The 27,935-nt window shown below is 43.0% G+C and overlaps 1 protein-coding gene across 2 annotated transcripts in view; it reads right to left on the minus strand.

Annotated features, from left to right (window-relative positions):
• Positions 1-7,549: 7,549 nt before the first annotated feature.
• Positions 7,550-27,935, minus strand: part of SRGAP1 (SLIT-ROBO Rho GTPase activating protein 1) — a 138,680-nt gene continuing 118,294 nt past the window's right edge. For both annotated transcript variants that reach the window (XM_058804456.1, XM_058804455.1), the window contains exons 16-22: positions 25,820-25,925; positions 22,430-22,654; positions 21,303-21,382; positions 13,372-13,552; positions 12,677-12,811; positions 12,207-12,552; positions 7,550-10,476 (exon numbers count right to left, since the gene is read on the minus strand). In XM_058804456.1, coding sequence (XP_058660439.1) covers positions 10,099-10,476; positions 12,207-12,552; positions 12,677-12,811; positions 13,372-13,552; positions 21,303-21,382; positions 22,430-22,654; positions 25,820-25,925 — 1,451 coding nt within the window. In that variant the 3' untranslated portion in view covers positions 7,550-10,098. The remainder of the gene's footprint in view (positions 10,477-12,206; positions 12,553-12,676; positions 12,812-13,371; positions 13,553-21,302; positions 21,383-22,429; positions 22,655-25,819; positions 25,926-27,935) is intronic.

Here is a 27,935-nt window from a genome sequence, read left to right on the forward strand (position 1 = left end):
AGAGGAAGCTGGACAGGAATTGAAGCATCACTTTTCACCTGAATTACAGTGACCTCTTTTTTCCTCCCCACTCTTCTAAGTGTTGAAACATCTGCAACTTCCCCCAGGCCCTGCTGCTTCCTTTCCCTGCACACCCTGAGCCAGCAGCAAGGATACTCTGCTGTGAAGTATCACTTGGGCATGTGAGAGTAAGCTGGACCCAGCTCATTGCCTCTTTGGCTGTATTTTTGTACCATATTTTTGGCACTCTAACACAGAGTCATCTTCTGCCCAGTTTAAGAGCATCCTGCACTCAGGTCCTTCTCCTATCAAACTCTGCCTCGCTGGAGTGGCACACCAGAGGTGCTGGGCAGCATTTCCCAGAGACAGGAGTGAATTACAAAAGCCCTGGAGAGAAGAGCACCACTCCCACTTCAGTGCTATCTCAACAGAAGCTATGATCAAACCTGATTATCCCCCACTCTTACTCAGACTACTGCAAGTGACACTGGAAAATGTTCCTGCACATAAGCACAACCTCAAAGTGATTTGTATTTCCTTTTCAGAATTGCAGCACCTAATTCTACAAGCAGTTCTGCCACATACAAGTGGGGTTTTTCCCCACTTGCTGTGTTTTATTTGATGCTGGAATCCTTCCCTTAGTCAGATGAGACATGACTGCTGCCAGCGCTTTGAAAAGTGAAGCAGTGGGGAAACTGAGGCACTGCAGGCACTGGAGATGTTTGTGTTGGGTTAGCAAAGAGGGCAAAGGGCTTCAGGAATGATGTGTGACACTCAGCAGCCTTGTAGAGGTGGCACAGGTGACATATTTACCTCCAGTCCTCCTCCAGGGGAGCAAGGTGTGGACTGAATCCTAGTGCATTTGAGTGCTGCTTTACTTTGACCACGACACATGGGATTCAGAGTGTGTCAGAGGAGATGGACAGATTTGAATGCTCTCACTCTTTGTCTCATTCAGGTTAGCAGAGGGGAAAATGTCCCACTGATGTTGTGGTGACCAGGGGTGAGTCCTGGAGGTCACAGTGCAGGGACCAGGGTAGTGCTGCCACTCTGCATGGGCATATTCAAATGGGGCTCTCCCACAGCTGATATCTGGGGCAGATGCTGCTAAATTTGTAAGGCCCAAGAAAAACTCTTTGTTTTTTTCACCAAGAAAAGGAAACCTTGGGAAAAGTTAAATTATCTTCAGGAACTGCCTTACCATTGATTTTATTAACTGAGAATGAAAAGCACATTAAGCATAACTGAATTATTCTGTGACTAGTGTTACTAATAGATCTCTAAAAAATTGTGTTTGCTTCAAGGTAATAATAAATGCACCTGGTACTGGAGATGGAACTGTAGTGCACACAGAAATGGCATTGAGATGCTGGAGCCTGCTGGTATGCCTATAAAGCAGGAAGAAAATTAAAACAGAGAAATGGAGAACACACAAACTGATGGCATGCAAACAGAATATCAAGTTATTTTGATAGAGGCCAAACCAGAGACCCAATATCACCACGTAGGTACAGAAGAAACTCAAGTTTTTACATAAAAGCTTGTAAATCAGCTGCTGCTTCACTGAACATGCACATTTTCATGTGCACAACTCATGGATGGACACGGATGCAAATGGCATTTAGGGCTATGGTACATAATAAATTATATTAGCTCTGAACGTGCAGGGTTTGACAAAGTTAATTTTTAATACTGGAAGAATTTTGAAGGCCTGAGGTGTAGTGAGAGCATTGCCCAGGGTCTGGTTGGAGAAAGCTGGGCAGAATCTGCTGTCTGCCATCCTGGAGGGCAGGAGAAGGGTGGTGTGGTATTCACATGCCCTCTGAACAGAGAGAAGCTGTGAGAGAAGCAGAGAAGAAGGAAAACCAATTCTTATCTCTGCTTGCTGCTCCTGTTGTTTTGAACATCTGGAATGTGTTGGAAGATTATTGACCTGGAGGGATTGTTTGATTAAATTCTGGTGGTGGTGTTTTGATTCATTTACCAATTGAATCCACGTGTGGGTGTCAGGACTGTTGGCTGACAGTCATGAGGTTTTGAGTAGGACTCGGAAATATGATGGAGTATAGTATGTACCTCTTTAGTATAGTTATAGTGTGATATAGTATAATAAAGTAATTAATGAGCCTTCTGATACCATGGAGTTCTGTGCATCACTCTTCCCTGAGTCAGAGGATCCATGCATTCCGATAGGGGGGTCCTGTGGGGATGGGAAAATGGGGGGTGCCTGGTGTTCCTCACATGCTGCACAGGGATGCAGGGCTCTCCCCCTCCAAAACAGACCCCATTACTGTGCTTTGTTAACCAGAAATAAAACATGCAGCAGGAACTTTGCAATGTACCTGCTCCAATGCTTTCAAGACATTATATATGCATACATACATATTTATTTGGGTTTAGTTTGTAATTTTGGGACAGGTACAGAGAAGAGTTCAGAATTGCTACACGATTTAGCAGCCCCAGATTAGCCACATTTCTATCTCTGATTGTAACATTGTATATAAACTGATCTGTTCAGAATAACTTTGACTTAATCATAAAGTAAGCCTTGTGATGTGTATGACAAATTTAAAAATCATCTACACACTAGGTCTGAAATGAATTTTTAACATATTTTTTTAGTAGCTTTCAGGAAAAAAAAAAAAAAAACAAAAAAACTAAATAGCTGAGAAAACTGTCCAGGTGAAATTCAGCTTAAACCTGTGAGTATTGATGGATAGCCCTGTGTATTCACCTTGATGCTGTTTGCTGGGGGTGCTGGGGTGCTACTGTAATGTCTGGCTTGGAAAAGATTGTAGGCAGGTAAAAACCCAATTAAAATATGTGTTGCAGTGAGTTGTTTTAAGGTACTCAGCAGTTCTGGGTGGAAGTAATGAAATATTTTAGGCATTTTCCACCTTTAACACACTTAAATTCTCTATTCATGACTCTGGTACCAACATCTGTATTAATGCCACTTCTTTGCAATCAAAAACTCACTGCCAGAAGCCTGACCATTTCAGTGAGTGTCTCATTCACCTCCAGAGGAGTGCTGGGCTCAGTGATTTGTCCCTTCTGGAGCATAACTCATTCAAATAAATGTAAATCACTATTTTATGTTGTTTGGTCAGGGTTTATAGACGTCAGTGTACACTACTGAAAAGGCACATGGCAGACATTAAGGGAGGAATCAATGTGCTTCACAGAGATGAGAACAGGCAGGGGTTGGTTTTGGTTTATCCACTGTGCTGCAGTCAGTGCAGCTATTATTGATTTTGATCCCACAAGTGTTTGACCTCCTTTGTACAGCACAACTTGTCTATATTTCACATCTGAATTTATTTTTTTGGCCTTGTACTTCACGTTCATATTCCATTAGTATGCTACTTGAAAAAAATAAATCAATGCAGCTTGTTAATTAAAAAAGGGAAATTCCTCAACCTCCAACCCTGAATCATTAAGCCACTCTCATCTGTCTGTGGTGACCAGTGTGGCCTGACCCTGCTGGAAGATGGCAGTGACACAACTGGGGATCACAGAATCATGGAACCATTTAGGTTGGAAAAGACCTTTCAGATCATCGAGTCCAATTGCCAATCCAGCACTGCCATGCCCACCCCCAAACCATGTCTCCAAGTGCCACATCTATATGGCTTTTCAATACCTCCAGGGATGGTGACTCAGCCACTTCCCTGGGCAGCCTTTTCCTGTGCTTCACAGCATTTTCAGTGAAGAAATTTTTCTAACATCCAATCTAAACCTCCTGTGATTCATCTTGAGGCCATTTCCTCTTGGCTTATCTCTTGTTACTTGGGAGAAGAGACAGACATGGGCACACTACTTGTGCAGCCATGGGGCAGAGGCTCAGCTGACTGCAGAGTTACAGTTAAAAGTATATTCCTGCATTTTTCATTTGCATGTATATATTGAGCAAGGTAAGAGAAAACCTGCTGACCTGTCCATTTTGGCTAGACCCAGATCATGTCATTTAACTCTATTTAATCCCTCAGCCAGCATCAAATTGTTCATGTTCTCCTTCCTTGGGCCTGCCAGCTCTCAGTGTACCTGCTGTGTAAGAAGGCAAGGGAACACAGAGCTCTCCTCTCCCTGGATTCCAGCTTAGTGCCACTTCACAAGTTCGGTTCTCCCACCTGGTGTGGACGGTACATCAGGCAGGCTGCTCCGAGGCCTGCCATTTTCTGTTTTCCTTTCCACTGGTTTTAGCCCTGCTGATCGGTGGGATTGGCTGGGTGAGAGGAACCAAATCACTGTGCCAGGGCCACAGCCCTGCTGGGGCCAGGGGAGCTGGGTGTCCAGTGGGACTGACTGCCGGGAAAGGCTGAGGGGCGCCAGGACCCGGGGCTGAGGCCGAGGCCGCCGCGGTCCCGGTGAGCTGCGGCACCGCGGTGCAGTGAGGGACACCCCGAGCATAGGGGCTCCCTGGCAGGAAAAACTTCCTCTGGCTGGGTCTGCTGGAGCCGGAGTGCTGGCAGAGACCGGTGCTGCCAGCTGTGTGGTCTGCAAGTCCCAAAAGCTTATGAAAATCCACACCTGGATTACCAGCTTCAGCGTGGCGTCTCATAACCACGGGGGAGACGAACACGAAGGCTCCAGCTGTAAGAATCCGTGCCTGGACGGGCTGCTCGGGTCCAACCCGGCTGGCTATGGACCCCAGCCCACACCATCTTACATGGGGCAAAAGGCAACAGACGAGAAGCGCTCTTTTCCACGTGGGGACAAAGTCCTGTTTTGTTCCTAAACAGGAGAACCCGAGGCGGTCCAGGCGACTCCCCAGGTGGAAAAGAGGGGGTGAATTTCTCCAGCGGGACTTTGAGCTGCGGGGAAGGGGGCGGAGGAAGGCGGCAACAGCCGGTGGGATACCAGCGAGGAGGGGCGAGGGGAGGGGCAAACCGGGAACAGACCACCAACACTGACACTCGGGGGGAAAGGGGAAGGCCATGTGGTGAGAGGATACCAATCATGTGAACACTGCAAATTTCCAAACACCCAGTGCAAATAAATAAATAACTATTTTGTGCAATACAACAGGATTGGCTGGGTGAGAGGAACCAAAACACTGTGCCAGGGCCACAGCGCTGCTGGGGCCGGGGGGAGCTGGGCGTCCAGTGGGACTGACTGCCGGGAAAGGCTGAGGGGCGCCAGGACCCGGGGTTGAGGCCGAGGCCGCCGCGGTCCCGGTGAGCTGCGGCACTGCGGTGCAGTGAGGGACGCCCCGAGCATAGGGGCTCCCTGGCAGGAAAAACTTCCTCTGGCTGGGTCTGCCGGAGCCGGAGTGCTGGCAGAGACCGGTGCTGCCAGCTGTGTGATCTGGAAATGCCTTTGTGCAAAATGAGAGACAGGGAGTAGCTGCAGTTACAGTGGCATGTCTGAATGAGCAGTTGGTTGGTTTGTTTTTTAAGCAATAATTTAGCTGGTTCAGCTAACTGGGTTTTAGGATGCTAAATTGTTGATCTGTTTAGGATTTCATACATTATAGTGGGAGTTTTTTTCCCTCAAGAGGCAAGTTCATGGAAAAGCAATATTCCCATGTACAAGAATGGTACCTTAATCTTGTACCATCTCCAGTTAATACTTTTCCCGTTTCAGTTGCTCCCCATGTGTTAGTTCCATTCAGACTGACATCAAGGCTTGTTCCCGGGGTAGCAGCGACTGAACAGAGCAAATATGGATCCTTCTGGTCAGGATAAGTCCATATGAGCCACAGAGTAAGAAATAAACTGTGTGTCTCTGCCAAGGAGAACTTAAATCCTGGGTGGATCCTCTGTGGGTTCCTTATGCTGCCTGAGGAGGTGTTTGTGCAGGCTGGGGCAGTGCCACATCCTGGAGCTGCATGTGGCTTGAAACAATGATTTGCAGCAGTGACCTGAGACCTAAACACTCTGCTGCCACTGCTACTCTTTTTCTGTTTGGCCAATACACTTTTCTCAGCAAAACACCTCATCACCCTTTTGCTTTTCGAGCATCAGTAGAGTCAGCAGTTCCTCCACTACCTGCCAAAAGCTTTGGCTGTCTCTGTGAGAGCTGGGCTTCTTTCCACTACAAAAACTGGAAGGAAGTAAGGAAGTCAGCACTGTGCAACACTGAAACTTCATACTATAAAACAGGGCAAGACTCCTCTTGTGTTTTCTTACTTATTTTAAAACAGATTCAAGGCCACCACATAAGCCCCTCCCCTCACCAGTGAAGGATCTGACTGTGGAAATTGGGTTATGCATCCTCTGGGCTGTGTAGGACCTTGAAAGAGGAATGACCTTTGCTGTCCCCTCCTGTGTGCCTCAGTCAGCTTTTGTGCAGTAGGGGACAAGAAGAAATGCCTGAAGTAGGTCGCTGGACACTGCGGTGCTAAGGCTGCTGCCACGGGCTGATCCATGAGCAGTCACAGCTTTCTCAGCACGAGGAGTGACAGCCCTGCTCTGAGCTGGGGTGCCCCTTCCCCCACACCACCCCACACTGACACAGAACCACAGCATGGTTTGGGCTGGAAGGCACCCTAAAGATCACCCAGTTCCTACCCCCTGCCATAGGCAGGCACACCTTCCACCTTAAAACCAGATTATTTTAAAAGCTCCATCCAGCCTGGCCTGGAACACTCCTAGGAATGGGGCATTTGTCTTCTTCAGGCACACAGTGGTCCTCAACAACAACCAGGGATGACTGGTTTGGATTGTTTTGGCAAGGATTGAGAATGCATTTCCAAATAGCTCTTCTGCCCCTAAACATCTAAGGTGGGAAAGCATGGCAAGCCTGTTTGGGCAGCTGTAGTCTGAGCCCAGGAATTGTCCTTGATAGCATCTGATCCCTGTATGGCAGAACATTTCTCTGCAGCTATCAGCCTGACAATCATACCCCCTGGTTCCTGGAGCCAGCTGGGAGGCTGTGTATTGCCACCATGTCTCAGACATAAGGTCACTGAAGATGATCTTTAACTGTGGCACTCCTCCCACCCCCTCCCAGCCTGACAGCATCTCTCTCTTTTGTTCTAAGAAATATCCCCATTTTAAGAAACGTCCCTTTTAAAATTATTTTCACTCTATTTTTAAAATATGTAAGCTGGAGTGTTTTCCTCACCCCATTTTTCCTGTGGGAGCAGGAGGGGGATGGCAGGGTGTTTGGCCAAGCGGGCAGTGGGGGCTTTCCTCGGCCAGTGTGAGCAGGATTGACTACCCTTGATGGGTTCTCAGCAGAACTACGTGAAGTTGGTGGCTCTTTGCGAGGGGTTTTCAGGTAAAGAGGGACTTTAAGTTAGGCAAGGAACTTTCCAGGAACAAGTGCTTCTTCAGGCCAAGAGTGTGATAGCTCTTGATGCAGTGTGGGGTGTGGGTAGCTGGGGGATGCTGGTGTGCTGGTTGCTTCCCTATGTGGGAAGTAGATCATCAATCCATGTTGGAAGATACAGTGGTTTCCCCAGCAAAACTACACACACAGACAGAACTATCTTCTTTATTATAAAGATACACTATGAGGAACAAACTTGAATGTATACTGAAGCTTGTAATGGTACATGCCAAGAATGTACAGTACTATACATAAAAGTGCATTGTCACAACAGATTAACAGTACATTTCTCTTCCAGAACTGTGGGTTTTCCATGTTTTTATTTGATCTTCAAGAGTGGAAGGAATGCAATGGGAATGCAGCCATACACGAAACAGGAAAGGATGCAATGGAAATGCAACAGTACAAGAGCAAAGCTAAAGCTCCTCTAAAATTTAAAGGCACTTTCACATGTACATACTACAGATGTACATTGACACAAGTAGGTAACAGTCAACAAGCAGGAAGCTACCAGTACTGCAATTCATCAAACTTGACAGTAAAGGACAATACTGATTGGATTAGGTGTGCAGGAGTTACCCTTTAGTACGCCTGTAGATGTAGCAGTCTTTCCTGTTACATATCCACTTACTATGCTTTAAAGTATCTATAATAACCATCAAACTACACATTAACTGTGTGAATGCACTAAGTGGATGCATTCACTAAATGCACTGTTTCTAATATTTTCTTTTGCTAAACAATTTCTAATAAAAGCATTATGGAGTCCAGTACAGTTATTTAAACATACAAAATTCCCTATGCAATTTAAAGATACAGGTATCCATCTCAATTGTGCCAGGTGGGTTAATTTAAAAATGCTAGACAAATTCCAGTTTTGCTCCACTGAGTCTAGTAAACTGGGGAACTACTTGAAAATACCTCTGGTCCCAAACAAGTGAGCAGACCAGCACTGGTCTGCAGCTGGGGCTGGTCTGGCTTAGGCTCTGGCCCGGCATTAGGGCCAGGCCAAGGATGGAAGGTTTGCTGACCCATGCTGCACAGCCCACTGTGGTGGATTAAGACTTTGCCTCTTACCTAGATGTGTGTGAAGTCTAAGATTGCACTGAAAAGTATTTGCAAATATCAGCAATAGTTTGAGGCTCAGAGGCAGTTTATGGGGTACTTCTCACACCTAGATTTTCACATAGCATCACCTGTCTAGAAGGTGTAAACCAGAGCAGGAATAAATTGCTCCTAAATAACAACAGGAAATTACTCCTGTCACCTCAGCAATTATGTCTATCAAATTTTGTCCCTACTCTTCTCCTCCCAAACTCAATTTTTTATGTATAATGAGTTGTAAAATTTCAAGCTTTCCAAAAGTGAGATCTTACAGAATATGTGGAAAAACAGATCTTAATTACAGCCAGTTGTACTTCTGTAGGTGGACCACAAGTGATTTTTCCCCATTTTATTAACTGAACCTTCTTTTGTGGATTGGATGCTTGAAAGCATATTCCCAGAAATAGTATTATGGCTTACTGTTGCAATGTGCAAAACAGCTGTAGGTTTAGCTCATGCCTAACAAAGTTTAACAACAGAGCACTAAGCAAAGTTGACAGTCGCCACTCGCACAGACATAAGAAAGGTACTGATTTCTGTCACTAAAGAAAAGGGAAGTGGAAGGGAAAAGGGTTATGGAAAACTTTAGTCAGCTTGAATCTAGGCAGTAGAAACTCAACTGCCTGTCCTGTGAGTGACCCCTGCACCACTGGCAGGGGGTAGTCCCCCTTCAGAGTCCTTGTCTTGCTGCTGTCAGCACAACTGAGCATTTGCTGTGCAAGGCAGTCAGCACAGCTGGGTCAGCTGGAAACTCAGACTATTGCAACCCAAATCACGTCCTTAATTGGACACTGAGCAATAAAGTCAATGGGAGACTTTTCTGAATTACTGTGTAGTTGATCCCTTTAATAGCCCCTCATGCTCCCTGATGGACCAGCAGGTTCAGGCACTCCCCAGAGCCTGGCTTCTGTGAACTTCAAACAAATTCAGCTTCTGTAAAAAATGTGGTATCAGGGAATGAAGGTCTGACTTCATGGGAGAAGGTACACTATTACAGAGGGCAGCAAAAGGAGTTTCTAGTTACTATCCTGGAGATGTGCTTTAGCTGTGTCCTGGAATGCTGCCTTGTATCAGTGAGAGCAATGTGATCTCCAGCTCCATCCAGCGCTTGCCTCTAGTGAGACTGCCAACAAGAAAGCTAACACTTGGTGCCAATTATGAGTTTGTGAGGGTTTGGTGATTTTTTTCTCTTGTGTCTTAAATAAGAAATGTGGCCTGAGATGACTTAGACATTCCACACAGACACGTAATCCTCACATGCTAAGTTTCAGTTCTTACTAACCTGCTTGAGATTTGGTTTGGTGACCCAGAAATGAGAGACTCCATGTCCTCTGAACCCCCTCCCGCCCCTTAATTTTGTGCAGGATCTGTTATTATATAGCTACAGTAAGACTGTGAAGTATGGTACAACGTGGCAAGCTGTTTGTGATCTGTGTTGGTTTTATTACAAATGGTGCAGCATCAAGTTTTCAAGTAAGTCTATGTTTGTTTTTTAAAACTATGCACAATTGTCCAGTTTTTCGTTTAATCGAAACCATACAAAATACAAATGCCCATGTTAATGTAGCTACTTTCAGACAATACATTCAAAACCACTGAAAAACAAAGCCTCTCCAGTTACAAACATGAACAAATGATGTTACGGAGCCCTGACTTCTATTGTTAATCCATCTCTTTCCCTAGCACACCCCAGCTGGGCGCTGTGGGTGGCTGAGCTGCCTACATTGTGCAAGATTTGTCGGCTGGACCCTGGGAAGGAGGAGAAGGCCCTATGCTAGGATTTGTTTTTGGAAGAACAATAGGTTTTGGCCTAAGAGCAGGAGGTTTCAGCTGCACTCCCATTCTAGGGGCCACCATGGGCTTGAAAGTACTCATGGTGTCACTGGAAGAACTAGTGCTACGGCGGATCTGAGGCTCGGAGCCCCTCAAAACAACGCTGTGGAGAGGGCTGAGCGACTCCGTTGAGGTGGCAGGGGTGGGGCTGTTCTTCACTTGCTCCAAGGTGTCCAGCACAACATCGGGGGCGTGTTTGGCCGAGCTCTGCCGCTCCAGCTCACGGAGCTCGTTCAGTGCTGTGGTCATTGTCTCCTCGATGTCCTGCGTCAGAGCACAGAGACAGCAGCGTGTCATTTATGTTGCTACTGAATGCCAGAGGAGCAAGGGGAGGGGTAAGGAAATGCATTAATTACTTCACCAACCATCCTCTAACAGTTATGATAATGCTAAAATTAATTTCCATCAGATTTATATGAAAGGCATTACGATTGACAACATGGCAGTTTTGGGTGAACATTACAAACATTTAACCTTGTTCATATGAGAGAATCAAAAAAAGGTGTTACACCAAAATCTGCAAGCCATTTATGAAGTGATCCTCAGGACAACTGATTTTTGCTTAGCAATGTTTTAGTGGTGAAGATTTCTGTCATCTCTTGGTTACTGACAACTGCAAAGATTTTAGTCCATTTGTTCACTCTTAGCTAGCTGCTCCGCTCATCTAAAGCCTCAGGTGCTCAGGGTCTGTATTCCCTCACATGGATTACAAAACCCAGTTTTCTAAGGAAATAAAGTTTGTGTGCCTATCAGCTCTTGTCTCCTCTTGTTTCATCAAGTTAAATCTTAAACAGAAAAAATCTGTAAGATATTGGTCAGTATGCGTACCTAAGAAAAACTATTTTCTTCATCAGGATTTCAGGCCTGACAGCTAAAAGAATGTACCAAGAGACTAGTTTACTGCTTCTCAGTGGTACTGAGATACAACTAAGCTTAAAATATCTTGTGTTCCCTGCCTGCTCACACTGTCTTTCACATAGTTTAATCAAAGTTTGGGTTCTAGTCTAGGCATAAAAAAGAGATATCTTAAGTCAAACAGTGCTGTTCCAGGAACGTAAATTAACAGCTTAGAATAAAATAAAACAGTAAAAACACTTGCACTTTCTAATCCTAATAAATGGGTTCTGACCTAAGCATGCCAGTCCCTTCTATTCCTCACTGGAAGCAGAGTTTGAAAGCAAGCATTGTCAGTACATTAAATTTTAAAACATGAGTGCCAATGTTATTGTAAAATGTGTTTGCAATGATAGAGCACCCTCAGGGTGCTCCTAGTAATCACCTTTTCCTTCCTAGACAAAATGTGAGTTCTGAAGACAGAGGCATCTATTTACTCAAGAGCTGTTACCAGCTCAGTACAACAGACCAATTTGATGATCAGGGTACTTCCTACTCCATTCTCTTCACCTCTTCACTGCCAGGAATGAGACAGGTGACTGTTTACACAGTAAGATGGCCCACAATTTATGCAGCTGTGACATCTTGCACATCAGGTTCTACTACACGCCTCAAAGCAACACACAGTATGAACTGTATGAAAACTATAAAATCCACAAGACCCTGGACTGTAAATCTCTGCTTTGAATGGCAATGGTCATTACTAGCCAGTCAGAGCACTTTTCTGCTTACCACAATACTGAGACATAATTGAACACTTATTACATGCAAGTCAGAATAGGCCAGCCTTCAACAGAGCACAGTGGTCTATGTAGCTGTTGTAAGACTGTCCTAGTGTTCTGTATGGCAGAGGCAATTTCATTACAGTGTAATGGGAAATAATTTCTTTTTATTGCTTCTGCAATGTTTACTTCCCTTTGTGCTTCTTCTATTCAGGATTGCTTAATACATCTTCTTTCACACACACTCTGTTTGGAAAGCCAAGTAGGATATTCCCCTGCACACACCTTCCCACCAGAGCATGTGCTCTGTGCTGTGCTATTCAATGGGATTTGCTGCTCAGAAAATCAGACAGTGCCATAAATAAAAAAGACACAAACCTGAGCTATTGACTCCGGGTCCAGTGGTTTGTGGTCATTGAAACCTGTGTACTGACCAGAGGATGTGGACCTTCTGATGGGAGGGCTGTCGATCTTCTTCAGCGAGTCGTGCCTGCTGATGTTGGTGAGGCTGCCGTGGCCCGGCCGGCGCCGCCGCTCAGGGCTGTCGGCGTTCAGGCTGCGGTTCTGAAGGAGGGCTCTGGGACTGCAGTGAGTTGCCAGGTTGGGGGAGCCCAGCTCCAGGGCCGAGTTGGAGAGAGGGTGAGGGGGGTGTACTGGGCAGTGGCCGTCACTGCTCCTGCCTGGGCGTCTCAGGGGAGGCGGAGGCTCTGATCTCTTTCTCTGCCTGCACCAGTGGAAGTGGTGGAAGAACAAACTGTAGTGAGCCAGCATAAGCAAGTGCAGGAGTAATTACTGTGTTAGCTGAGCTGTGAACAGGACTGCTGAAAACACGTTACACTGAGGCTTACCTTCCTGAATACACATCTGAGTGACGGTCAGTAGGAGAGTTCATATCCTTTGATGATGACTTGTCCTCAGTTATGGGTCCGCTGCTGGCCTCACTGTCTGCTTTTTGGCTCAGTGTGTCTGAGAAAGTATCATCCCTGAACAGAACACAGGCGGTGAGATGAGAAGTCAGTGAGTGAGAGCACCTTGGCACTCTCAGATTTTAATCCCCTTAAGAAAAGCAGGCATGTTATAAATGCACTGCAGCCCTTGCACATCTCCCAAAATTGTTTATAATCCCACTGTTTACTGAGCTCTTTGCACTCTGAGTGTATGTAACCTTTCCGTAAAGAACTTTGAAATCCTTGGCAAAGCACGTGCCTAATGCTACAAAACAAGAGTTCAGGGCTGTATTTCCCCAGTTCTTGCTATTCTGAAGTTAAAAGTCAGCAACTACTACACAGAGATAGTCAAATTAAAATAGGTGCAGCAGCATCTGTCTCTTAATGTACTGGGAACGTATCCATAGAAGCAGCTTAGCCTAGTAGTAGTTTTTGGTGGAGCTTTCAATTCAGGGCAGTAAAGACAGGTATCCTGCATAAAAGGCAAATGTTTAATCTATCTGACCCTTCAAACCACTGACCCATTTGGCAAATATTGCTAAGCACTGCAGACTTTACATCCCCCCAAGAACCCAGTCACACCAGACACTGCTTACATATCCTGCACCACTATGTACTGGTGAGGAACGAGGCCATCAATTCCATTGTGCCTTCCTTCCCACCAGTCCTCAGATGCTCGGTGATAGAGCAGAAGGGAAGCTCCTTTCTTGAAAGAGAGCTCTCGTGCAGATCTTCCAACATAGTCAAACTTGGCAATAGCTTCTATGGGCTCGCACTCTGGGGGGGAAGAACAACAAATATCAGGTTACATATCGCTCTTTTTGGTTTCATCAACCCCATTTTTCCCATTTTCTCAGTGCTCATTCTGACAGAGATCAGCTGAAGGAAGGCAAACTTCAGGCAGTGGTGACAATGTGCCCCTTACAAAGAAATATAATCAATCTGTGCCCCAGGTGTGAAACATCTGGACTGCTTCAGGAGCTGCAGAAAACAACAGCATACTAAAATGTTACAACTGCCTTTGGGAGAGAGGCCTCTGCCTCCTGCTGGAAAGGATCCTGCATGGCTGGAGAGTGGGATGGAGGCCAGGCAATAAAGACTTCTGAAAATAAAAAGAACAAACTCAGATGAATAATCAAAGGCCCAAGGAACCAGCGTGATAAGGGAAAAGTAAACAAGAATGCTTTTACCATCTGCAGTGTCAAAGGAAGGAAGACAAGATTAGCCTGTGCATGAGTAGGGATACCCTGCTGAACTGGGCCATGGAATTTGTGTCTTTTACGTGATGAGCATGCAGACCTACTGAAACCTAGCGTTTTGCACAGCACCAAAGCCTCCTCCTTTAATTCACTTCCTTAATGCCCTTTTGGAGTGAGACAAGACGGCTCCAGACCACAGGGACAGTCCCTGTGTGGCCTCAAGTTGCTTAAAGCAGCTCTGACTGCTCCAAAATCCTGAGCTGCCCTGGTTTCTGCAGGGGAGGCTGGTGTTTTCTGAAACCAAACACTGGCTACAGCAGTGCTGGCTAATCCTCTGTCAGAATGCTGGTAAATTCAGACTTAGTTACCAGCCTTAGGCTGGAAATGGGTTCTATCCCATAACCTGTGCTGGGATGGAGACCTACTGATGTCAGCAAAGGGGCCCTGCAGCTATGGCCAGAGCTGTGCCCAGGCATCCAGCAAAAAGCTGTGATTTTCACAAGCTCTCATTTTGTCTGCATAAAACCAAAAGCACCTGAGCTCTAACAGATTAAATTTTGTCATCAAAGTCTCAAAACATAAAGAAAAAACTGCAAAATACAGGTCTAAAAATCACATACTCTGATGATTCCAGTAACTCGAGTCCCTGAAATGACTAATTTCTTTACATAATTAGAGCAATATTTAGATGGAAATTAACATCTGGGCTAATGACTAGCATAGCAACTTTCTGTCTGATGTGAATTAAAATTGCTGAGGTGGTAATTCCCTACAGAACCAGGCTGGTAATGAAAGCCACTGTCCCTTTATGACAACATTTTGCACAGCAATGTCTTTTTAAAATTAACTTTGTTCTACAGTCTGAAAACATAATGACAGCACCTTTATTGAGGTTACAGCTTGCAGGTCATTTTTTAATAACTTGCTCAGCCTGCAGAAGACTGTCTTGTGGTTTGCTGCTTCTGCAGTCACTTTAAGTGTTCCTGTCAGTGACAAACTGTAGTGTGTACAGAAATCACTAACACAGAAACTTTACACAGATGGAATACAATGATATGGAGAATTTACTGTTACAAACACAGAAGAAATGTATGGTGGCAGAAATTATTTCAATTATATAAATACAATGAAGAACCTAGCAATAACAGTATACATTCCTGAAAATGCATCCCTACTGGATGGCTATAGAGGACCATATTATCTTTTTGTTCTTTGTCTTTCTCCTCTCTTTCTCTTTTGCTTTCTCTGTCTCATAGCCCCTGCTCTAGACCACTGACATGGCAGCAACAATGCGGGATCTAATCACTGGTTTTATTTTTTGTTTTCTTCCCTTGCCTTGCATGGACAAAGCACAACTATCATATTCTACCCCATACTCTGAAGTTTGTTGTGGGAAGGAAGAGCTTGTGAGCCAGCACCTTTGAATACCAAATGTACTGTGACTTGTGAGTCAGCACCTTTGGCTGTGTGCTGTGGGAGTTGAGAACTTACTGAAGTGTACTGTACAAAACAAAGGGCTCGTTCACCCCCACTCTTGTGGAAGTCTGTTGTAAGAAATTTAAGGGTGTGTTAGCCAATACCTTTTGAGTCTAAATATTGGGCTGGTGGCCAAAGTTATGGTGACTGTACAATAAAACCTAGGAGTTCCTTGATATGTGTCCAATGTCTTTGTTCAGCCTGATGAGAATTTTTAACAAACATCACGGCCCCTACGAATGTCTCGCTCACTGGCATTCCCTGGTGGGTGGGGCTGAAGGTTTCTTGGTTTATGTTTTTAAGCAAAGAAACTATAATGTTGACACAGAAAGAAACATTCTGGAAATCTGGGCTGCCTCTAATGGTGGTGTGATATTATGATATGCTACCCTGTTGTCATTCCTACAGCCTCTAACAGAAAATACAGAGGCCACAAAGCAACTGTAAGGCACAGAAAATGAAAAGAGGTAAAACCAAACGTGCCTGTTTATCTTGCATCATCTTTATGAGAACAACATGAAATGACAATATGAAATGGCAACAGTGTAACACTGAGAAAAGAACACAGTTCTCCTATCATGTGTATTGTTCGTGGAATTTATTATAAGAAGGAAACACTGGAATTAGGTAGGATTGAAAAGGAGCAGACATTTATGAGCACTCTGTTCTCAGATTACAGCTAATTTATGGGTTATGGTAGAGCTGGTCAAGAATTCAGAAATAAAACCTTCCAGGCTTTGGAAAGCCAGTCACTCACTAACAGGCAATATTTTAAAATGTAAAAAAAAAAAAAAAAAAAAAAAAAAAAGTCAACCAAACAAAAAAGTTTTACAGTAAGTCATAAAATCCCAAATTTCCTGCTAACTGGTAGTGCTCATGAGTACTGGATGGATGGACAAACCCCAACACTGATTTGCTATGGAATTTCCTGTTTCTCTGCTAACGTCAACAGACCATACAGTATCCCACAATTAAGTACACAGGTCTTTTTATTTACAAATCAGTGGACTAAACTAGAAACAGTTCTGTCTTGCTCAGTGGAATTATGCTCATCTAAGTGTGGTGTGAAATGAGAATTCTCTTTATTGTATCCTTCTACCACCTGCAAGACTCACATTCTTTCTCAGAGGTCTGACTGACATTGTCCCACTGGAACAAGCTGTATGAATTGTTAATGTACCCATAATGGATGTGACTTCTGAGACATGTACATCAGATTGCCTGGGTAACAAATCCCACCTCCTCAGGGAGGAGTGCCCAGAAAATTTCACACAGATTTCATGAAGAGGACGAAAAATGAGTTCAGACAGGTTTTCCTACTGTGAAAGGGGTGTTTTCATTTCTTTATACACAGAGATAACTTTCCTATAGCAAACAGTACTGAGACTGCACTTAAATAGTAATTCACCTTGTTACAGGTCAAGCTTTAATAGTCAAAACCAAAGTACCATGACAGTTACTCCCAAACATAAATGCATTTTGGAAAGTTAAGCCATTTAATATCAAGGTTACTGAATGACAGATGAGTATTTCCAAAAAGCTAAGGAAATGAAAGCTAAATTTGGGATCCGTAACTCAAATTCTGTGTGGTACTGAATGTCTAACAGTAAAACTGACAGCTCAGAGGGAAGTGTAATTGCACTGCTCTGTCCGTACCTGCGGGCATTCAGCTAAAATATCAAGAAGTGTTTGGTGGCATACAGGATCTCACCAGCTATCATCTCCAGTGAATCAGGAAATGCTATGGAAAGGAAAAATCAGGACAAACTGAAGAACTGTGGGAACAACTTCTGCTTGGGAGAGCTGAAAGGGCAGAATAAATGTGTTAGTTTTATCTTTGAGATTGGAGTGCCAGATGTAGACCTAACCTCTCTACAGAGGTGATGGCAGTGAATTGGCCCTGGGCTGCCCTCCATGCCTCAGGGCACAAGGAGCTAAGGAAAGGAGGGGACACCATTCCCTGCACTTTTTCTAGGGGAGTTGCTGTTGCTCTGCTCTATACTTCCTCAGTTTTCCCAGGTGTACCCTGTCTGTTGGGAATAAAGTATGTCCCCGCACTCCCCAGGAAGATGGGAATCTATCTCCTTATTTCTTTATCTTCTGCATCCCATCAGAGAATAGAGTGGTTCTGTAATTTCAAAGTCCTGTCCTCAGGACAGCAGTTTTCTGAATGGGAAGAGCAAAAGCAAAGAACTGTTGCAAGGTGTTGACATAACAGAATTTGGCAAAGTATCGATCGCAGCACGCACTTCTGAAGAGCAAGAAAATTAGTATGTGTTGGGAACAACAATGTACAGTCTGACATGTCCCTACTTTTGTTTTCAGCAGAAATACCAGCTAAAGTTTTATCCTAAGTTTATGAGATATCTATGGAGAGTATGGCATTAATTTTATGTATGTTTTCCTAGGAGAACTCCATCTGTCTAACTTCCTCAGGAAATGTTTACTTCCTTTGCAAACAATCTAGTCACTCTTTACCATATGACTCCAACAAGATTAAAAAAATCTCCATCAGTTTGAAGGTAAAGGAAATATGGTAACAGCTGTTTCAGTAAAACATAAACAACGTCCTTTGAATCTTTACTGCAGAGACATTTTCAGGTAAAGGTTTGTCTGCAGCAAAATTACAGGTAGATATTTTTTTGTGTCTCAGCTGAGTACAAAAGTTCTGAACTTCACAAATTAAATTTCATTTCCAGATTGAGGAGAAAGGAAAAACTTCTATGTTTTTCTTATCAGGATATTTTCTGGATAACTAAAAAAGCCTGAAAACACTACAGAAAAATGCAGCTCCTTTTCTTTCCTGTTTCCCTTTCCAGTGATCAACTGAAATACATGAACACCAGTCATCTTAGGGGGAAAAAACCCACAACAATTTATATGCTTAAAATAAAGCAGTTATGAAATATTTAAAAGCTCATTTATGTGTGCTAGTATTTTTCCCTTAATCTACTGCATTTTACCTCTGTGGACACAATTAAAATTTAAGTTTTAAAGTCTTGTTGTTTTCTAAATTGTAATGAACATTTCTAGCGCTACTGACACAGCCCCTACAGATGGGTTTTTTCCTCGCAGGCACAGAGAGCAGTTTAAACTTGCAGTTTAACTTTACAGCAAGAGTAAGTAAAATAAATCCTTTTGGTTTTGATTGTAACCTCTGGATTATGTTTCGATGACCCTGTAATTCCTGTGGGGTAGGCAGCTTGGTCTTACATATGTACACAACATTTTAGCATAAAACTAATCAGATTTTCAACATGAAAAAAACCCCTTAGCATTTACAGAATCTGCTTCTTCCATGTCCTAACAGAGGGAGCCATGGAAGTACCACATGTCCGATCAATGCAGCAGCCATGCAGCACCTCCCTTTCTCTCTCTGCACATTCAGCTGGCAGTGATGCATCCAGCCTATTATCAATGAATCAATCACATTAAACCCCCAAAATACTCCAGACCCTTTAGTAGAAGGGTTTTTGTTATCCACCACATGTTTATCAGTGACTCACAAAGTTCAGTAAGCAAACTGAAAAATTTTCACCTATTCTCGTATCTGGTGTAAAAAATACTTTTTAAAATGAATTGTCTAGAGCACAAACACATGAATGTATGTGCAAAGAGAGAGTGAGTGTATTTAATTTATTAGAAATAGCACATTAGAAAAATGTGCTATTACAATAGAAAGCCATATTAATGGAAAAAATGGGTTAGAGCTTGCAGGTTGGAATAGAAAATGAACAGTTTTTGTGTGCAATCCAGGCCTGTTAATCTTCAGCTTTGCAGCAGTATTTATCTAGCTTACAAATATTTTTGTTCTAACAATTATTTCTCTGTAAACACAGATGTCCGCTTTCTTTTGGCACTGAATTAATTAAAAAGGTGTGATGAGGAAACTAGAATTAAACTACTGGGTGATCTGGTGAACAAAAACCCATGTCTTTGAGCAGTCAAATCTTTCAACAGAACTTTGTCCTGTTGACAGGTACTCTCTTCAGGGTTTGTCTTCCCCAGTGACACAGTCACAAGCAGTACCAGGACAGGAATGTAAAACTGGTATAACAACACAGTGGTGGGGTACAGCCCATGATGATTGAGACCCAAATGTTGCATCACACGATGCCACAGTCCTGCTCCTCTGTATCCTTGCTGATGTTTTCATCTTTCCTAGGCATGGCTTTGAAGTAACTGCTTTGATGGCTGCTGAAAAGCTGCACTTCTTCTCCATGTCCACTTGTGCCTTCGTCTGTCAGTTTGGTCATGGGACCCTGAAGTTGGCCCCAACATATTGAACTGGTGTGTCAGCTACACTTTACTTGTGCTCTAAATGAGAGACAGGCAGGCTTCCTCAGCTTCCACTCTTGCTTCATACCTCCAATGGAAGAAGGAGTTCTTCTAAAGTATAGCTATACTGTCTTGGAAAAATAAGGTGCAACTTTTGAGTTTGTTCACACTGCTTAGAAGAGATGTGCTGCAGAAAGATGGTGGGTTTAGTTGTACAGAGCTGGTCAAGGGGAATCCATGCACAGCCTGTCTTGTAGAGCTGCTGGTACTCTCTGCTGCACAGGCATGGCTATACACCCAGGCAGGAGACCAAGATTTCTCTCCTACTCTCAGTCTTCCCTCCTTCTGTAATGTCTGCCCACCCAAATGTCCCTCCTGTCCAAACAGCTGCACTGACAGACTCTGCCTGCCCCTCCTCACCTTGGCAAAGGGGAAGAGACAGACAATCTGTCAGTGACAGCCTGTGTACGTGACCAAGCAGAGGGGTGCAGCTAGAGTGGAACCATTGTTTACTCTGCTCTGTGTGCAATGGGAGCAGTGCAGCCAGCTTTCCTATCCATACACCTTCCGGTTTCCCTTCCCCACAGCAATTGTCCCAGCTCCTGAACATATCCCTTATGACATTATTAAAAAAAAAATATCCTTTTCTGCAGTAGCTCTTTTCCTCCCCTCTCCTCTGCTCTGTCTTTTCCTCTTCCTTCCTCCACACATCCTCTGCAAGGGACAAGGGGAAGCTTTTGTTTCTACTGCTGCACGTGTGCTGGTTGCTCTGTCTGGGTTGCCTGCTGGCCAGACAGGCAGAGAGCTCACACTGCTGCTGTTCTCTACATGGAGTGTTACTCTGAATCCTTCACCTCTAATGAACTACTAATTATCACAAAATAGTAGTTATATAATAATTTTGAGAATCCTTTTCTATCTGTTAAATTTGCTTGAAAATTGGCAGAAGTTACTGTGAGGGACATCAGAAGAATGGTCAAACTGTCACACTTGAATACACATTTATGACCTGGACAAAAAGAATTAATATAATAGAGTTGCATCAGTTTTTTCATTGATACCTCTCATACCTAGAAGTATATGTGACTGATATTTACAGAAAATTATTACTGTTCAAAAGTTTCACTGTGGGGGGTACACACATGCTTTTAAGTTGTATAAATACTTTAGGGAGAGCAGCTTTTAAGTTCATATAAAAATAGAGCTTCAATGGCAAATATCCTCTAGCTGCAATATTAAAGGGCACACTTTTGACAAGTTTAGGTTTTATAGACAAAAGAGTCACTAAAAATGTAACACTATGTCAGAAAATAATATGTACTGACTGAAATAGTTTCTCTCTTGCCCTTCCTGTGACTGGGCAAATCAGGAGTGAACAAGGAAACAGCTGGTCAAACACAGATGAATCAAGAGTGCAAAAGCACACAAACAGAGATTGAAGATTTGCTACTGAACACCAGGACTGAAATTTCCTTCTTTCAAATAAGACACAATTAGGAAAGGAAGAAGGTGTCCTGCCTGGAACACCTGTAGGACTTACTCCCATCAAAGGCACAGTAAAGTGACAGACTCACCATCTTCACTGGTGTGGGGCTCTGTACTGGCATCCTGGTCCCCCTCCTCCAAGGTACCATGCTCACTGTATGGGCTGTCACTGGAGGCAAGCAGAGAGGAACCACATACGTCAAAAATATGCCACCTCCATGGGATTATTTAGAAGCATTCTTATAATGCTACAAAGTCATGTGCAACATAATTATCTTAGTGTGGTATGAATATATAATTAATAAAGAAGCCTATATGCATTTCCTTGAAACAAAATTCCAACATTAAGAAGCCCTCAGAACATTTGATTCCTTTATAAACAAAAACTGTGTGTGTTTGCTGCCAAGGGGGTGTCCTAGTTTTGGCTGGGATAGAGTTAATTTTCTTACATGTAGCTGGTACAGTGCTGTGTTTTGTATTTAGGATGAGAATAATGTTGATAACACACTGATGTTTTAGCTGCTCCTGAGCAGTGTTTACACTGAACGTCCCACCATACCTGCAAGTAGACTTGGGGGCACAAGAAGCTGGAAGGAGACACAGCCAGAACATCTGACCCCAACCAACCAAATGGATATTCCAGACCATGTGGCATCATGTTCAGCACATAAACTTGGGACAAAGCTGGTCAAGGGCTGCTGCTCAGGCACTGGCTGGGCACTCATCAGTGATGATGAAAACTGCATTGTGCATCACTTGTTTTGCATATTCAAATTATTGTAATTTGCCCTTTCTTTTCTGTCCTATTAAACTGTCTTCATTTCAACACAAGAATTTTACATTTTTTTCCCAATTCTCTCCCCCATCCCACTGTGGGGAGAGTGAGTGAGTGGCTGTTTGGTATTTAGCTATCTGCCCCATTAAAGCACAATAAAGAAAAGGAGAAGGCTGAAATTTTGAAAGGTGGTTCACAGCCAAAGAAACAATTTCCTACCTGCCTGCGTGCTCTGATCACCTGGAATTCTATCTCTGGCTGAACACCAAGCAGCTTCCTCCACAAAATGTTGTAGGAAACATCATCAGAATTGCCTTTGCTTCACTTTTTCATATTTAACACTTTACTATGTGGACCTAAATGCTCTTCTCGTTTATCTTCATACTTCTAACCAGCCTAATGATTTTGTTTAGGAGACAGAAGAATAATATTCTGACTTACCAATAGTCATCTCCAGCCATGCATTTTTCATATACCGGTCCATCAAGTTCTTTCACATCTGGAAAAATAGCCTCATGATGGATGATGATAGTTTTGATTATCTCATTCACGTGTGCCTGACAAGACACCTGGTCTTGTATGTCTGGAACAGGCATCAGGGTTGGCCCAAAACAAATGGCCAGGTTGTATGGATCCATCATGTTTTCATCACTGTACTGTGAAAGGCTGTTATAACACAAAAATCAAGAAAAATTGACTTTTCCACTGTGACTAACCTTATTCTGAAAATTGTAGAAAACTTTTTGAAATCACCTCTTAGAGATTTCCTGTTGTCATTGACAATCCCACATAAAGTAATGGAACAAAAAACCAGGATTTCTTCAGTAGGTTATATACACTATGAAGTGAGTTTATTCCACATATATATTTATGTATATACATGTATTCCCAGGCTACCATGTTGAGTGTACACTGACTTAATGGGCTAACATCTGCTGCTGCTTCTAGCACAACAATGCTCCAAGTGAACTGGATGCAAAGTGAATCTACATTTCTCACTGGACCTGGGTGCATCTCTTTCAACCACTGGCTACACAACTTAGATACACAGAATTGTATTCTGCAGGCAACAAGTTCCTGGATCTTGCAAGGGCTCTTGTGACTTTTGGTTTCTGTTTTTAACATACAGACTAAAATTCCTAAGCACCTTGCCTTCTGCCCACAAACTCCCACAAGAGTTTCATTATGGAAGTGTCCAAATGAAAAGCTTTCATTGTTATTAATCAACTTTTGCAAGCTTTCCTTTCTTCCAGAAAATGCAAGGTTACTAATTTTCTATTTGAATGAGAAGTTGTTATCTATTCCCATTTTTACTGAATGCCAATGCTGGCTTTTGAATGGTTCTATGTGGGGCCAGTCAAGTAGAATCTGATGTGCTGGGATGCCCTATACTATGTTGTCCTGTACTCTGAACCAGCATAGGAATTCTGATGTCTGGTTGTGTTCAAATACAACACCATGTTCCCTCCAGAAAGGGAACTTTAGAGAGTGTTTTCCACGTTTAATCAATACATATGCATGAGGCAAACCTTCTTCATGATTACCCTCATAACTAGCTTTTAAAATTAATCATGTTTGCCCCTTTCTTATGCCATGATTTACTATCCTGTCCTGTGTGTTAATTGGAGATGTCTTGTTCTTCTGATTTATCAGGTGGTTCAGACTTTATACATGCACAACTGTAAAAAAGCCTGTAACAATCATTGTGAAATGTGAAATTCTGCTGATGGCTGTTAACAAGCTGCGCTCCTCATGGCTCAAAGGCAAGGCTGGTACTGGTTAGCATCTCCATGAATGACCTACACAAGGGGATGGATGGCACACTCAGCCAGCTTACAGGTGATGCCACACTGGGAAAGGAGCAGTCAATGTGCCAAAGGTCAGATACAGGGCTACCATTTAGAAGGACTTCGACAAGATGGAGGAATGGAAAAATGGGAATTCATTCCACAGCATTTATGGCTATATTAGGAAAAGGCAGCAGGTTAAGGGAATGAATTATTCCTTTTCCAACTGGTGCTTGTGAAGTGGCACATGAGGTTCTGTGCAACTTCTGTTAGTTACAAGCCCAGAAGAGGACTACTAACAGAGATGGCTGGGGAGCTGAAGCATATGAATTATAATCTAAAGCAGAGAGAACTGGGTTTGTTCAGCCTTTGGATAAAAAGGTTACTGGAGAATTTAGCTGCAATCTCCTACTATATATAAGATTATTAACAAGAGCAAGACAGACACAGGTGCAAAGTGATGAGAGGCAATAGACACAGCAAGGGACATTCCAATGAAAGCACAAAAAATTTATTTACTATAACAGTGACCTAGTACTGGGACTGACTGCCTGGAGAGGCTGTGGAGTTGCTGCCATTTGAGGCTCTTGACTGGCCAAAGCCTTCAGCAACTTGATCTAACTTTGGAGCCTTGTGTGGGAAGCTACACCAGGTTAGGTCTGCCATGAGACGTGATGACTTCATGTTGCCAAGCAGGCATAACTACATATGCAAAAAGCAGAATGGGATTTGCAGGAAGTCAAATAATGGGAATATTTTTCCTGTGGATGTACCAGGAGCAATTTAGAGGCAGTAAGGTATTTAATCTGCTTCCAAACTGCATTCCTGTGGAGAGCACAGATGTAGCTAACATGATCACATAAGAAGTACAACCCTAGACAGCTCTGGTCTATCTGTATGTCTCTGCAGAGGAGAAGCTGTGATGTAAGCTTTTATGACATTTACATGATGTAATTTTTGGGGGACAGATTCAGTTTCAAATGAATGGTTATTTTCATAAAACTTTAGATCTCTGTCTCTCTCTGACATACTGCTTGAAAGTGGTTCAGAAATTGCTAGAAGAAAGGAAACAGGAACAGCTGTGACTACAGGCATGAACAAATAACCTGGCTGCAAAAGACCCTGTTTCTATAGGAACAGACAGGCTGAATGAAATGGGGAAGGTCACAAAGACAGAATGAATCAGCAAAGGGCAAATTTAGGAAAAAAGAGGAAAAAGGTGATATGAAAACAGATAGAACAGGAAACAGACAAATTGACAGTAGAAAGAGAAAACTTAGAATCAGGGCAAAGTGCACATAAGCAGAATTTTCTGTGAAACCATTAGGGTCAGCAAAACCAGAGAGGGCCATGAAGGACTGAAGGAAGAAACACATTTCAATTGCCCAGCCTATCTTTTATTTTCTCTTATAGGAAGAAGAAGTTTTTTCTGGGATGATAAATACACGAACACCACTTTCCCTCTCAAACAATCCTCCTTCCAGCCTGTGTTTTGCAATGTGAGAAACAAGCTACTCTACATCAAAGCATACTCAGGGGATGTGTGTTCTCTGTACCCATACTCCTGTTATCAGAAAACAGAAGCAGCAAGACAAAGTCTCACCCTGGCACTGCCTAGCATCAAACAGGTAGCTTGTAGTGCCTGTGTTGCTTGAATATACTGGGGTTTTTCCCATCAGGAGAAATCAGCTTGAGATAAGGAAAAGAAATGCATTTTTAAATTGCATAAACTAGTTTTAATGTAGCTGCAGTTTGTTATTTTTCTTATCGGCTTAATTTGTTGCCAGCTTTAATGCTGTAGACTGCACTCCCCATTTCAGACAACACTTTAATGTGTCTTGTTCAATTCTGGATAAATGGAATTTTAATTTGAACGAAATCCAGCGTTTTCATTCTATTTCCACTGCCAATTAGAAGATCATATTTTTTGTTAAATGGAGCTCAAATGTGAATTCTACATAGAGTATGAGTGAAGCCAAAGAACTTCAACAGCAGCAAAGGAAGGCAGATAAAGGCAGACGGCAGCACTGGGGTCAGTACTTACTGGTTGAGGAAGGCAAAGAGGTATCTCATCACTATAAGGACCGACCTGGGCAAAGTAAGGAGCAGCTTGCGGATGTGAAGAGCCCTCTCATAGAGATTGTCTATTCCTGCAAACAGAAGAAAGTGTTTTATGTTCCCTTGTATATGATTGTCAGAAACAGCATTCAGTCAATTTACTCAATTTACTTTGACTTTTTATCATCACATGCCTCTAGTCAGTACTGTCTAATTCTGGCATATTAGAAAAATGAGATCTAGAAGTTCTTTTCCCTCTTAATAAAACCCCACAGCTTAAAAGTAACAGTTTTTAAAGATACAAATCTGTCTAAGTCAAACACTGGACACTTGCTGAGCTTTACAGCTCACAAAACCACAAAATCAGTACATAAATAACCTGAAGGAACCAAGGAAAGATGCTGGCCATTCCTTTCAAATACAGATGCATTCTCTAAATTTGAATTCTCCCATCAAACACTTAATCCAATCATCAAGCTTCTCCAGCAAGTTTTCTTAATCAAATATCCAGCTATAACTCTCTTAGTGGCAAAATATGGCAAAATAGGAGAAATGACCCTTTTTTCTTTTTTTTTTTTTTTTTTATGGAGCCAAGAAACACAAAGATTGCATTTTTCTCAAATGATTTTATAGTAGTCCATGGAAATTCTTCTGAAGTGGGAAAATCATCTGATAAAAGCATCAGTTCCTAATATCTTGTAACAAGGATGCACTATTTTCTGTGTTGGTCAGAAAGACTATGTGTCTGCAAGTTGGGCAATGATGGATAAAAGCTTGAAGTGTTTTTCAGAAAAAGCAGTATCTCAGTTTTTAACTCAGTGTGTTTTCTGAGTCCACAGTAAATGACACTGTGGGAACAACCTCAAATTTCAGTAATGCTTTTTATGTGAGCCATGAAAGTATGCTGCAATTAACAACATCTAGGGGAAATCTTAGCATACTAAGATGAGAAATCCTGTCCAGTGGCACTAAAGTGGATATTCAGCAATTTGGAAATCAGAAACAGGAGCTGATTCCAATACCTGAAAAACAGATTGTACCACAAAATGTGGTATTTAGGAGTGCACAATTAAAATAATTACTTACATAAAAATGTGTTAAGTGAAAGTGTACATATGTAATACACATCAGAATTACTGGCATTACTTATGTGCTCTTTGGTATGGCTATTTCAGTATTTATTTGCAGATGCAAAATGTGTGTTGACTTACATTTCTAAGAAGAAAATTGGTATCTAGTAACTGTTGTTTTGGTATTAAAAACTAAGCATCAGAAGAGCATGTTGGCAGCAAGACTTTGTTTGCCACCTAGGTGTTATAGTTCACTAGGAAATGCCAGTGCAGCAAAAGAGTGTGAGATCTGCTCCCACATCAGCATTCACAGGAGATTTCACTGGCTCAGCACCACTAGCATGCTGGAACAAAAGATTCTGGAATGGGATCAAATTGGCCTCCATCAGAGTTTCTGTGGAAGCAAACAGCCTACCACTGCTTGCATGAAGAGGTCCATTTGGCTTATGGTATCTGCTGCAGAGGCAGAACAGCAAAACTCCGTCAGGAAGTAAAAATGTATTCCCCAGCAGAGACCCTGAAGGCTGGACAGTGTCCCTGGTGAGCTGCTGCAGAGCTGGTAGGAAAAAGGACTGCTGACAAGCTGTATAATTTATAGCTTAATGAGTAACTCTGAACCCAAACACTAGCTGGAAATCAGTTCAAGCCGTCTCAAGTGGAGCATGGGACCTGAAATTTCTTTTTATGTTTCTTGTAAACATGGACTGCATGAGTCAAGAAATATTTCTGACTAATGGTTAAGAACTGGTGTCCACGGCAGGGACATGCCAAGTCTGGGAGCTGCTTGCACAGTGAACATCCACAGAACAACTACAGCTCTCCTTTCCCATTCCAATGCATCTTTCAACACTCCTGCTTCAGCAGCACTGTGTGCTGCATGTGGGAAGCTGGAGGGCAGTTTTGATGCAACACCAGAACTTGCCTTCTGCATTACAGCCTTTCCCGGCTAATGCCTTGTGCTACAGTCCTGCCTTCTCCAGACAATTCTGGAGACTGGCCCTGCTCAAGGTTCAGTCATTGCTGAATTCAAAT

The sequence above is a fragment of the Ammospiza caudacuta genome, chromosome 5, assembly GCF_027887145.1.
Source record: "Ammospiza caudacuta isolate bAmmCau1 chromosome 5, bAmmCau1.pri, whole genome shotgun sequence".
Classification (NCBI taxonomy): Eukaryota; Metazoa; Chordata; class Aves; order Passeriformes; family Passerellidae; genus Ammospiza; species Ammospiza caudacuta.